At 43.9% G+C, this 14,249-nt stretch overlaps 1 protein-coding gene across 1 annotated transcript; it reads right to left on the reverse strand.

Annotated features, from left to right (window-relative positions):
• Positions 1-835: 835 nt before the first annotated feature.
• On the reverse strand, positions 836-7,269 carry LOC139561598 (mucin-17-like). Its single transcript, XM_071378818.1, has 6 exons — positions 7,230-7,269; positions 6,738-6,900; positions 4,470-4,628; positions 3,581-3,678; positions 3,125-3,294; positions 836-2,717 (listed from the first exon to the last, which is right to left on the reverse strand). Exons 1-6 carry the CDS (start codon positions 7,267-7,269, stop codon positions 2,673-2,675), a joined length of 675 nt encoding a protein of 224 aa, XP_071234919.1. The 3' UTR covers positions 836-2,672.
• Between the last annotated feature and the right edge of the window lie 6,980 nt (positions 7,270-14,249).

A 14,249-nucleotide genomic window follows, 5' to 3' on the forward strand; every position in this document is an offset into this window, starting at 1 on the left:
TAAGATCATCATGTGCAATGCCAAGCGTCGGCTGGAGAGGTGTAAAGCTTGCGGCCATTGGAAACGCGTTATCGGGAGTGAGAAATCACGCTTCACCATCTGGCAGTCTGACGGACAAATCTTGGTTTGGCGGATGCCAGGAAAACGCTACCTGCCCCAATGCATAGTGTCAACTGTAACGTTTGGTGGAGGAGGAATAATGGTCTGAGGCTGTTTTTCATGGTTCGGGCCCCTTAGTTCCAGTGAAGGGAAATCTTAATGCTTCAGCATGCAGTGACATTTTAGATGATTCTGTGCTTTCAACTTTGTAGCAACAGTTTGGGGAAGGCCCTTTCCTGTTTCCCTGTGCACAAAGCGAGGTCCATACAGAAATGGTTTGTCGAGATCGGTGTGGAAAAACTTAACTGGCCTGCACAGAGCTCTGACCTCAACCCCATCGAACACCTTGGGGATGAATTGGAATGCCTACTGCGAGCCAGGCCTAATCGCCCAACATGAGTGCCTGACCTCACTAATGCTCTTTTAGCTTAATGGAAGCAAATCCCCGCTATGTTCCCACATCTAGTGGAAATGCCTTCCCAGAAGAGTGGAAGCTGTTATAGCAGCAAAGGGCAGACAAACTCTGTATTAATGCCTATGATTTTGGAATGAGATGTTCGACGAGCAGGTGTCCAATTACTTTTGATCATGCAGTGTAGTTCAGTACTTGAATTATTTATTTAATACAGTCATTATTGCTCATCTTTATCAAGGGTGTCAGTAATTTCGGACCCCACTGTGTACCGTACTGCATCAGGTTTCAAAAAGAACTTTGAACTTTTACAACTGACATTGGAACATTTTCAGAAACTATTTTATTTCTTGATAACAAAAATCATAGTTATCCATTTCTGATTACAATTTACATATTTACATAACAGTATTTACAGTGATACAAATTGTTTGGCAGACCGCATACAGTGTAATACAGAGCTAATATACAATAACAAGTAAACAAAGAAAAATAAATAAGTAAAAGCTATATTACTTATAACCCTCCATAACTATTGCTAGGTATAGAACGATCAAATGCACATTGATGAATTCAATCTTAAAGTGCACTAAATAAAATTTGATCCACTGTCAAAATGAATAAATATTCTGTTATGAGTATTAATACCATAGCTGTTTTAATCCTATATGTTTCAGGCATCCTGAGCTGGCCACCAGCGGTCTCTGTGGGTATCTGCTCAAGCCCTCCTGGAAGACCATATGCTATACATACTTGGACAAGATAGGCAGAGACACCGTCTCAGAGCAGAGTATCTAGCAGCTTTACTGAACAACAGAGAGCTCTGGCTCATTCGGCCGCCATAAACAAGCAAGCAATCCTATGTGTATTTACCACATTTACATTCAATTTGTTCATACAGATGTAGGATCTTAATTTGATCACCCTGTCATTTCAGAACAAAATACTTAGCAGCTTTAAACCTCTAGAGTCCCAAAATGATTTGATGAAACATTGAATTTGGCCTTATTGCTATTAGCTCAAAGAAATGCATTGAATAATAGATTCACACATGGAAAAACAAATAGCCCCCCAATCTTTTTTTAAAGGAAGTTTGTTTTGAAGTGTCCCGATTTTCAGGAGGTCTCATGATCTGACAAACACAACTGTAGTTCTGCCACCTTTCACAGCAGATCCTGAAGGCCGATATCCGTGAATGCAATGGATTGAGACGCAGCCCATCAGGAAGGCCGATATCAACGGATGCAATGGATTGAGACGCAGCCCATCAGGAAGGCCGATATCGACGGATACAATGGATTGAGACGCAGCCCATCCGGAAGGCCGATATCGACGGATATAATGGATTGAGACGCAGCCCATCCGGAAGGCCGATATCGACGGATATAATGGATTGAGACGCAGCCCATACGGAAGGCCGATATCGACGGATACAATAGATTGAGACGCAGCCCATACGGAAGGCCGATATCGACGGATACAATAGATTGAGACGCAGCCCATACGGAAGGCCGATATCGACGGATATAATGGATTGAGACGCAGCCCATGCATAGAAACAGATATCTCAAGCTTAAACAGACAGATTTGTATGGGGATTTTGTATTATGCTAATTCGATTCACGAAATTGACTTCGAGGGTTAATGAACAACAGAGAGCTGTGGCTTATTCGGCCGCCATAGACTAGCAAGCAATCATATGTGTATTTATCACACAGTGGTGGAAAAAGTACCCAATTGTCATCAAAATACTACTTGAGTAAAAGTCTAAAAGTATTTGCTTTTAAATATACTTAAGTATCAAAAGTAAATGTTATTACTAAAAGTAAACGTTTAAATCACTTAGAAATCCTTATATTAAGCAAAGCAGACCTTTTTTTCTCAAAATGTAAGGATAGCCAAGGGCACGCTCCAACACTCAGAGATTATTTACAAAAGATGCATTTGTGCTTACTGAGTCCGCCAGGCCAGAGGGAGTAGGGATGGCCACGTGTTCTCCTGAAAAGTGCTTGAATTGGACTATTTTCCTGTTCTGCTAAGCATTCAAAATGTAATGAGTACTTTTGGTTGTCATGGAAAATGTATGGAGTAAAAAGTACAATATTTGACTCAAATTAAGATCCTGCATCTGTAGGCACTTTTTCTTGTGAGTAAGAGGATGCTACAAGTCATAAGATGTTCTGATCTGCGGTCTGTTGATCCTTACCTGCGGTAAAAAGAGATAGAAATTGAGATTTAGTGTGTGTGTGTGCGTCAATATTGAGAGATGTCGTGAGGCTACCCTCACGTATCTGAAATGACATGATCAGTTGATGTTTACTGATCATGAAAAGCACGCCGTTACTTGCGGCATAACTCTGATGATAGAGCAAAATGTGGAATAATCAGAAATGTGTAGTTCTGACTGTGCTCTTCAAGAGGTGATGACATTATAACCAAATAGTTCACATTTATTTAACGGCAGGCAGTTGTCAATGGTTTTAGCAGAGCTGGGAGTCTTCTTGCCCCCAACAGCCAAATAGAACGCTCTGCACCTTAATGTGACGCTTTATTGATAACAACCTATACTCACAGGCTGGTTGCCGGTGTACTATAGTACTATAGTGTACTCACAGGCTGGTTGCTTGGGAAGTTGTGCATTTGGTTGTGGGGCTCTGAGGGGTAGTATGGTGGAGGGTATCTTTCGCTCGACTGTGGGTTGGGGTTGTAGGTTGGAAGAGGACCGCTTGAGTGTTGGTAGATATTTGACACCCCGTTGGTGTATGCTGGGTTATCGTACGTCCCTAGAAAAAGAAATACAGACCAAATGTAAAAATAAAATGTAGATATCCTTACATATAATACAAAAATCTTATTCTGAGATTAATTTATTGTCAGTTGTCAATACTACCATTAGTACAGTCACCACAGCCACTAGTACTGCAGTAACAAGTACCTCTACTACTTCCACTATATACCATAGAAATACTTTGAGACAGCAGGAGCAAGCACACACATTTTCTTCAGGAACCACCCCCACACACACACAAAATATATATAAGAAATAACAGAAAAACTAAGATGAGGTACCTGGGTGAGGTGTTGTGGTGGACCTGGTGTTGGGTGTGGGCCATTCAAAGTCATCCTCAAGCCACTGGTTTACCATCTCCTGCTTAGTGTCTTTATTCCTGTTAAAGGAGAGGAGGGTAGAGGAGACAGAGGGCAGGGTAGAGGAGATGGAGGGCAGGGTAGAGGAGGCGGAGGGCAGGGTAGAGGAGACGGAGGACAGGGTAGAGGAGACGGAGGGCAGGGTAGAGGAGACGGAGGGCAGGGTAGAGGAGACGGAGGGCAGGGTAGAGGAGGCGGAGGGCAGGGTAGAGGAGGCGGAGGGCAGGGTAGAGGAGGCGGAGGGCAGGGTAGAGGAGACGGAGGGCAGGGTAGAGGAGACGGAGGGCAGGGTAGAGGAGACGGAGGGCAGGGTAGAGGAGACGGAGGGCAGGGTAGAGGATACAGAGGGCAGGGTAGAGGAGACAGAGGGCAGGGTAGAGGAGACAGAGGGCAGGGTAGAGGAGACAGAGGGCAGGGTAGAGGAGACAGAGGGCAGGGTAGAGGAGACAGAGGGCAGGATAGAGGAGACAGAGGGCAGGGTAGAGGAGACAGAGGGCAGGGTAGAGGAGACAGAGGGCAGGGTAGAGGAGACAGAGGGCAGGGTAGAGGAGACGGAGGGCAGGATAGAGGAGACAGAGGGCAGGGTAGAGGAGACAGAGGGCAGGGTAGAGGAGACAGAGGGCAGGGTAGAGGAGACAGAGGGCAGGGTAGAGGAGACAGAGGGCAGGGTAGAGGAGACGGCGAGTAGAGGACAGGAGATGCAAAATATAATATTTTTACTACACAGCAAAATGTCCTAATTGAAAATACAATAATCAATCTTTCTCTAGTCTCTATCATTCTACTCCTCCTTCAACTCATCCCCACTTACCTCTTTTCCTTCTTCTTGTTCACCACCAGGAACACTATCAGGACACCAAATATCACCAGGACAACCACGGCAGTTATACTGATTCCGGCGTATAACCCAGCCTTGTGGATCGGGTAGTTACAGTCAGCCAGGTACCAGATTGAGTTTGTGTTTTTACAGCTGAAATAGACAGGACATATAGCTTTATTCTACTGTGAGGAAGTGGTGACCAAATCAAACTGTAGCGATGAATGGAATTCTCCCCAACAGTAAAGAATATATACAGTATTACATATAAATAATATTATAGGAGAGAATATATACAGTTGAAGTCGGAAGTTTACATACACCTAGGTTAGAGTCATTAAAAACTCGTTTTTCAACCACTCCACACATTTCTTGTTAACAAACTATAGTTTTGGAAAGTTGGTTAGGACATCTACTTTGTGCATGACACAAGTCATTTTTCCAACAATTGTTTACAGACAGATTATTTCACTTATAATTCACTGTATCACAATTCCAGTGGGTCAGAAGTTTACATACACTAAGTTGACTGTGCCTTGACTGTGACTGTTGACTGTGCCTAACAGCTTGGAATGATGTCATGGCTTTAGAAGTTTCTAATAGGCTAATTGACATAATTTGAGTCAATTGGAGGTGTACCTGTGGATGTATTTCAAGGCCTACCTTCAAACTCTGTGTCTCTTTGCTTGACATCATGGGAAAATCAAAATAAATCAGCCAAGACCTCAGAAAAAAAATGGTAGACCTCCACAAGTCTGGTTCATCCTTGGGAGCAATTTCCAAATGCCTGAAGGTACCACGTTCATCTGTACAAACAATAGTACCCAAGTATAAACACCATGGGACCACGTAGCCGTCATACCGCTCAGGAAGGAGACACATTCTGTCTCCTAGAGATGAACGTACTTTGGTGTGAAAAGTGCAAATCAATCCCAGAACAACAGCAAAGGACCTTGTGAAGATGCTGGAGGAAACAGGTACAAAAGTATCTATATCCACAGTAAAAGGAGTCATATATCGACATAACCTGAAAGGCCGCTCAGCAAGGAAGAAGCCACTGCTCCAAAACCGCCACAAAAAAAGCCAGACTACGGTTTGCAACTGCACATGGGGACAAAGATCGTACTTTTTGAGAAATGTCCTCTGGTTTGATGAAACAAAATTAGAACTGTTTGGCCATAATGAGCATCGTTATGTTTGGAGGAAAAAGGGGGAGGATTGCAAGCCGAAGAACACCATCCCAACCATGAAGCACAGGGGTGGCAGCATCATGGTATGGGGTGCTTTGCTGCAGGAGGGACTGGTGCACTTCACAAAATAGATGGCATCATGAGGAGGTAAAATTATGTGGACATATTGAAGCAACATCTCAAGACATCAGTCAGGAAGTTAAAGCTTGGTTGCAAATGGGTCTTCCAAATGGACTTCCAAAGTTGTGGCAAAATGGCTTAAGGACAACAAAGTCAAGGTATTGGAGTGGCCATCACAAAGCCCTGACCTCAATCTTATAGAAGATTTGTGGGCAGAACTGAAAAAGTGTGTGCGAGCAAGGAGGCCTACAAACCTGACTCAGTTACACGAGCTCTGTCAGGAGGAATGGGCCAAAATTCACCCAACTTATTGTGGGAAGCTTGTGGAAGGCTACCCGACACGTTCGACCCAAGTTAAACAATTTAAAGGCAATGCTACCAAATACTAATTGAGTGTATGTAAAGTGTATGAAAACTTCTGACCCAGAAATCAAAGCTGAAATAAATCTTTCTCTCTACTATTATTCTGACATTTCACATTCTTAAAATAAAGTGGTGATCCTAACTGGCCTAAGACAATCCAGTTTTTACTTGGATTAAATGTCGGGAATTGTGAAAAACTGAGTTGAAATGTATTTGGCTAAGGTGTATGTAAACTTACGACTTCAACTGTATCTCCTCTCCTTTAATATTACATTATATTTAACATACATACACTACCGGTCAAAAGTTTTAGAACACCTACACATGCCCAGGGTGTGCAAAGCTGTCATCAAGGTAAAGGGTGGCTATTTGAAGAATCTCAAATATAAAATATATTTTGATTTAATACTTTTTTAGTTACTACATTATTCCATATGTGTTGTTTCATAGTTTTGATGTCTTCACTATTATTCTACAATGTAGAAAATAGTAAAAATAAAGAAAAACCCTTGAAAGAGTAGGTGTTCTAAAACTGGTAGTGTACTGTATATAGTTATCTAGTATACTGAATATAACGTTTAGAACTTACTTGCATGACAGTCCGGCTCTGGTTACTTCACAGATACCGCTGTTGCAGTTTTTAGTGTTATTATGTCTGGGGTCACATGCCGTCAAACAGAGCAACTTCCCATCTTTAATGTAAGGCTCAAAGTATTTTGCAAAATCAAGGTTGATTGTTTTCTGACATACAGCTGAGAGAGAGAGAGAGAGAGAGAGAGAGAGAGAGAGAGAGAGAGAGAGAGAGAGAGAGAGAGAGAGAGAGAGAGAGAGAGAGAGAGAGAGAGAGAGAGAGAGAGAGAGAGAGAGAGAGAGAGAGAGAGAGAGAGAGAGATAATGTTTTTTACATATTTAATTTCCTTCTTGATCTGGTCTAAACTCTTATATTGTTAATGAGGGAATATTCTCCCTATCTGCTGCACCATCGTTCCCTTCCTCCACTTATTCCTGCTTCCTCTAGTCTTCCGTCTGAATGTTCTCACCTTTCTCATCAAGTGCCGTTTCTTGTAGTTCATCCACTGACTCAACAGCAAACGTAGGACATCCTGAATCCGAAACAGCATCCGGAACAGCTGAAAAAATATGATAATGATATTACCAAATGTTTTGGTCCATGTCTTAACAATGATAGTTTGATTTGAATTGTTGTGTGTATTTTGAAGGTGTGTTTTTAGATGTGACTTTATGTATTGCTGTTACCTGGACACAATTTCATACTTTCCAAAGCTGAATTAACGTCTGCTACGAACTTCTTGTACTGTTGCTCAGCTCCTGGTTCATTCAGAACCGTCAGAATGATATTGTGTTTGACCTTCAAACTAAAGAAAGTTAAAGTCTTTGAGGTTATTTTGCACTTAATGCACTTAATGCACTTAATGCACTTAATGCACTTAATGCAACACTCTGTAACCTCTGTTTCTTCCCACAGTGAGGCCTAACATTTGTTTTTGTAAACTGAGGGTGTGGTCTTGGCAAACCCAACTACCACTAACCTATTTGAATTCTGTGGTAACCAGGGTTGGGGTCAATTCCGTTTCAGTTACAGTCAAGTCAGAAAGTGAACACAATTCCACATTTTCCTCATTGAAAAGCATTGAAGAATTTCAGTGTACATATATCTGAATAGACTGAACATTTAATGGAATTAACCCCAACCATGGTGGTAACCAACCATCACCAAAACCAAAGTCGAAAGGTGTTTATGTATCATAGTTAATGAATCACTTATTTCAATTACCGATATGATCCTGCCTTGGGGTTGTACAAGGGGTTTTCCATCTGAAAGCATCACAGAGCAAAATATCATCACTACACCATCTGCAACTTTCAGCTTCTCTGTGAAAAAGTATTATAAGGTATGAATAAGAATGTAAGAGGTTCTCCTTGCATTTACCCTTTTCTCCTCTATACCACGTCCCACGCGTATGGTTATAGCTGACCCCTTACTGAGAGAACAAAAATAAGGGAGACCAATGAGAATAATCTCTGCATAATCTTTGTTTACATTTTCATATAACCTCATGACAACGTGGACAGGTTTTTGTACTGTCAATAGATCACCTTTATATAAGATATGGAGTAGGATAGGATACAGGGTGAAATTGTAGTTTTGTAAATATGTACCATGGTGATTTTGGTATGCTAGTCTAGTACCTCAAAGTTACGTTTTCCACTGTGAAATTCCGTATCCCTTTACTCCTGTAGTATTCCTCCATCTGAAATGTAAACAGTGGTCACTGCATATTCACGAAGACTTAAGATAAAATGAATCAACCCCATGGCCTCTGTGGCAATTAAATAGAAAAGCACCTGCTGTCTTGAACAGCAGTTGTTATTTTTATTTTTTTATCCACATTGCTTTACAAATGTTTTATTTTACTTAAATGTATTTAACACTTAACTTGACATTAGTGTTTTGTCTTACCTCTGTTGTGAATGTCTTGACCTGGTCTGTGTATTCAGTTGAAGTTTTGTCATCATATGCTTCTATGTACGGGGAATTAGTTTCCATATTATTAACCACCGCTGTCCTATTGAGCGTACCTACAAGAAGATAAAGTGACAGCATTTGTGAATGTATCATAACCTATTGACATATAAAATAGGTGAAGTACTATTTCTAATATATTATGCTTTCTAAGTTATCAAAGTGAAAAAAAATTGAAGTCTTGTATTCATCACTTATCTATTTCATTTGCTGTGATTATTAACCAAAGGGAAAGTAGGATCTCAGGGCTGTTTTGGTTTCGCAAATTGTATTTGTTGTACAAAATGTCTCACATACCTGGCACTATGTCAGTTTTAAAATCTCTGCAGGTCTCCCCGTGGAAGTCAGGAGGACAGTTGCAAGACTGTCCTTCAGGTGTACCTCCGTTCTCACACTGAATTGGTGGCTTAGTGGTGGTGGCAATAGTAGAGGGAGTAGTAGGAGAAGTTGTACTTGGAACAGATGACTTGTCTGTAGTTACAACATCAGGTGTGACTGGATTGGCTGTAGTTACAACATCAGGTGTGCCTGGATTGGCTGTAGTTACAACATCAGGTGGGCCTGGATTGGCTGTTGTTACAACATCAGGTGTGCCTGGATTGGCTGTAGTTACAGCATCAGGTGTGCCTGGATTGGCTGTAGTTACAGCATCAGGTGTGCCTGGATTGGCTGTTGTTACAACATCAGGTGTGCATGGATTGGCTGTAGATACAACATCAGGTGTGCCTGGATTGGCTGTAGTTACAACATCAGGTGTGCCTGGATTGGCTGTAGTTACAACATCAGGTGTGCCTGGATTGGCTGTAGTTACAACGTTGGGAGTGCCTGGATTGGCTGTAGTTACAACGTTGGGAGTGCCTGGATTGGCTGTAGTTACAACGTTGGGAGTGCCTGGATTGGCTGTAGTTACAACGTTGGGAGTGCCTGGATTGGCTGTAGTTACAACGTTGGGAGTGCCTGGATTGGCTGTAGTTACAACATCAGGTGTGCCTGGATTGGCTGTAGTTACAACGTTGGGAGTGCCTGGATTGGCTGTAGTTACAACATCAGGTGTGCCTGGATTGGCTGTAGTTACAACGTTGGGAGTGCCTGGATTGGCTGTAGTTACAACGTTGGGAGTGCCTGGATTGGCTGTAGTTACAACGTTGGGAGTGCCTGGATTGGCTGTAGTTACAACGTTGGGTGTGCCTGGATTGGCTGTAGTTACAGCATCAGGTGTGCCTGGATTGGCTGTAGTTACAACATCGGGTGTGCCTGGATTGGCTGTAGTTACAACGTTGGGAGTGCCTGGATTGGCTGTAGTAACAACATCAGGTGTGCCTGGATTGGCTGTAGTTACAGCATCAGGTGTGCCTGGATTGGCTGTAGTTACAACATCAGGTGGGCCTGGATTGGCTGTAGTTACAGCATCAGGTGTGCCTGGATTGGCTGTAGTTACAGCATCAGGTGTGCCTGGATTGGCTGTAGTTACAACATCGGGTGTGCCTGGATTGGCTGTAGTTACAGCATCAGGTGTGCCTGGATTGGCTGTAGTTACAACGTTGGGAGTGCCTGGATTGGCTGTAGTTACAACATCAGGAGTGCCTGGATTGGCTGTAGATACAACATCAGGTGTGCCTGGATTGGCTGTAGTTACAACATCAGGTGTGCCTGGATTGGCTGTAGTTACAACGTTGGGAGTGCCTGGATTGGCTGTAGTTACAACATCAGGAGTGCCTGGATTGGCTGTAGTTACAACATCGGGTGTGCCTGGATTGGCTGTAGTTACAGCATCAGGAGTGCCTGGATTGGCTGTAGTTACAACGTTGGGAGTGCCTGGATTGGCTGTAGTTACAGCATCAGGTGTGCCTGGATTGGCTGTAGTTACAACGTTGGGAGTGCCTGGATTGGCTGTAGTTACAACGTTGGGAGTGCCTGGATTGGCTGTAGTTACAACATCGGGTGTGCCTGGATTGGCTGTAGTTGCAACATCAGGAGTGCCTGGATTGGCTGTAGTTACAACATCAGGTGTGCCTGGATTGGCTGTAGTTACAACATCAGGAGTGCCTGGATTGGCTGTAGTTACAACATCAGGTGTGCCTGTATTGGCTGTAGTTACAACATCAGGTGTGCCTGGATTGGCTGTAGTTACAGCGTCAGGTGTGCCTGGATTGGCTGTAGTTACAACATCAGGTGTGCCTGTATTGGCTGTAGTTACAACATCAGGTGTGCCTGGATTGGCTGTAGTTACAGCGTCAGGTGTGCCTGGATTGGCTGTAGTTACAACATCAGGTGTGCCTGGATTGGCTGTAGTTACAACATCAGGTGTGCCTGGATTGGCTGTAGTTACAACATCGGGTGTGCCTGGATTGGCTGTAGTTACAGCATCAGGTGTGCCTGAATTGGCTGTAGTTACAACATCAGGAGTCCCTGGATTGGCTGTAGTTACAACATCATGTGTGCCTGGATTGGCTGTAGTTACAACATCAGGTGTGCCTGGATTGGCTGTAGTTACAACATCAGATGTGCCTGGATTGGCTGTAGTTACAACATCAGGTGTGCCTGGATTGGCTGTAGTTACAGCATCAGATGTGCCTGGATTGGCTGTTGTTACAACATCAGGTGTGCCTGGATTGGCTGTAGTTACAACATCAGGAGTCCCTGGATTGGCTGTAGTTACAACATCAGGTGTAACTGGATTGGCTGTAGTTACGACATCAGGAGTCCCTGGATTGGCTGTAGTTACAACATCAGGAGTCCCTGGATTGGCTGTAGTTACAACATCAGGAGTCCCTGGATTGGCTGTAGTTACAACATCAGGAGTCCCTGGATTGGCTGTAGTTACAACATCAGGAGTCCCTGGATTGGCTGTAGTTACAACATCAGGAGTCCCTGGATTGGCTGTAGTTACAACATCAGGAGTCCCTGGATTGGCTGTAGTTACAACATCAGGAGTCCCTGGATTGGCTGTAGTTACAACATCAGGAGTCCCTGGATTGGCTGTAGTTACGACATCAGGTGTGCCTGGATTGGCTGTAGATACAACATCAGGTGTGCCTGGATTGGCTGTAGATACAACATCAGGTGTGACTGGATTGGCTGTAGATACAACATCAGGTGTGCCTGGATTGGCTGTAGTTACAACATCAGGTGTGACTGGATTGGCTGTAGTTACAACATCAGGTGTGCCTGGAGTGGCTGTAGTTACAACATCAGGTGTGCCTGGATTGGCTGTAGATACAACATCAGGTGTGCCTGGATTGGCTGTAGATACAACATCAGGTGTGACTGGATTGGCTGTAGATACAACATCAGGTGTGCCTGGATTGGCTGTAGTTACAACATCAGGTGTGACTGGATTGGCTGTAGTTACAACATCAGGTGTGCCTGGAGTGGCTGTAGTTACAACATCAGGTGTGCCTGGATTGGCTGTAGATACAACATCAGGTGTGCCTGGATTGGCTGTAGTTACAACATCGGGTGTGACTGGATTGGCTGTAGTTACAACATCAGGTGTGCCTGGAGTGGCTGTAGTTACAACATCAGGTGTGCCTGGATTGGCTGTAGATACAACATCAGGTGTGCCTGGATTGGCTGTAGTTACAACATCGGGTGTGCTTGGATTGGCTGTAGTTACAACATCGGGTGTGCCTGGATTGGCTGTAGTTACAACATCAGGTGTGCCTGGAGTGGCTGTAGTTACAACATCAGGTGTGCCTGGATTGGCTGTAGATACAACATCAGGTGTGCCTGGATTGGCTGTAGTTACAACATCGGGTGTGACTGGATTGGCTGTAGTTACAACATCAGGTGTGCCTGGAGTGGCTGTAGTTACAACATCAGGTGTGCCTGGATTGGCTGTAGATACAACATCAGGTGTGCCTGGATTGGCTGTAGTTACAACATCGGGTGTGCTTGGATTGGCTGTAGTTACAACATCGGGTGTGCCTGGATTGGCTGTAGTTACAACATCAGGTGTGCCTGGATTGGCTGTAGTTACAACATCGGGTGTGCCTGGATTGGCTGTAGTTACAACATCAGGTGTGCCTGGATTGGCTGTAGTTACAGCATCAGGTGTGCCTGGATTGGCTGTAGTTACAACGTTGGGAGTGCCTGGATTGGCTGTAGTTACAACGTTGGGAGTGCCTGGATTGGCTGTTGTTACAACGTTGGGAGTGCCTGGATTGGCTGTTGTTACAACATCAGGTGTGCCTGGATTGGCTGTAGTTACAACGTTGGGAGTGCCTGGATTGGCTGTAGTTACAACGTTGGGAGTGCCTGGATTGGCTGTAGTTACAGCATCAGGAGTGCCTGGATTGGCTGTTGTTACAACATCAGGTGTGCCTGGATTGGCTGTAGTTACAACGTTGGGAGTGCCTGGATTGGCTGTAGTTACAACATCAGGTGTGCCTGGATTGGCTGTAGTTACAGCATCAGGTGTGCCTGGATTGGCTGTAGTTACAACGTTGGGAGTGCCTGGATTGGCTGTAGTTACAACATCATGTGTGCCTGGATTGGCTGTAGTTACAGTATCAGGAGTGCCTGGATTGGCTGTTGTTACAACATCAGGTGTGCCTGGATTGGCTGTAGTTACAACGTTGGGAGTGCCTGGATTGGCTGTAGTTACAACATCAGGTGTGGCTGGATTGGCTGTAGTTACAACATCGGGTGTGCCTGGATTGGCTGTAGTTACGACATCGGGTGTGCCTGGATTGGCTGTAGTTACAACATCAGGTGTAACTGGATTGGCTGTAGTTACAGCATCAGGAGTGCCTGGATTGGCTGTAGTTACAACATCAGGTGTGGCTGGATTGGCTGTAGTTACAACATCAGGTGTGGCTGGATTGGCTGTAGTTACAACATCAGGTGTAACTGGATTGGCTGTAGTTACAACATCAGGTGTGCCTGGATTGGCTGTAGATACAACATCAGGTGTGCCTGGATTGGCTGTTGTTACAACATCAGTTGTGCCTGGATTGGCTGTAGTTACAACGTTGGGAGTGCCTGGATTGGCTGTAGTTACAGCATCAGTAGTACTTGGTTCGGCTGTGGTTACAGCATCAGTAGTACTTGGTTCGGCTGTGGTTACAGCATCAGTAGTACTTGGTCCGGCTGTAGTTACAGCATCAGTAGTACTTAATCCGGCTGTAGTTACAGCATCAGTAGTACTTAATCCGGCTGTGGTTACAGCATCAGTAGTACTTGGATTTGCTGTAGCAGTTACAGGGATTTCTGTAGTTGAAAGTTGTTCTGTAGATGTAGCGATTTCTGTTGATGCCATTGAGGTACTGCTTGTAGAACCTGCAGTAGCAACAGAAGTCGCAATAAGGCTTTATATACACTGAAGACTATTGCTGCATCATTTTATATGATTTGTATATGCAGTCTTATCAAGTTTTATATACTCATATATTACATATTTTCATCACTTTTATGTAACCATATCTTAAGTATATCCAACTTCCAGCTATTTCCTCCCCAGACCGTAACTCCTTAGAGATTCCGTTAATTTCTACAGGTAAAGCGCCTTTTCAGGACGGATAATTCCCCAATATTTTGAATATTGCTACACAAGTG

The sequence above is a fragment of the Salvelinus alpinus genome, chromosome 31, assembly GCF_045679555.1.
Source record: "Salvelinus alpinus chromosome 31, SLU_Salpinus.1, whole genome shotgun sequence".
Lineage (NCBI taxonomy): Eukaryota > Metazoa > Chordata > Actinopteri > Salmoniformes > Salmonidae > Salvelinus > Salvelinus alpinus.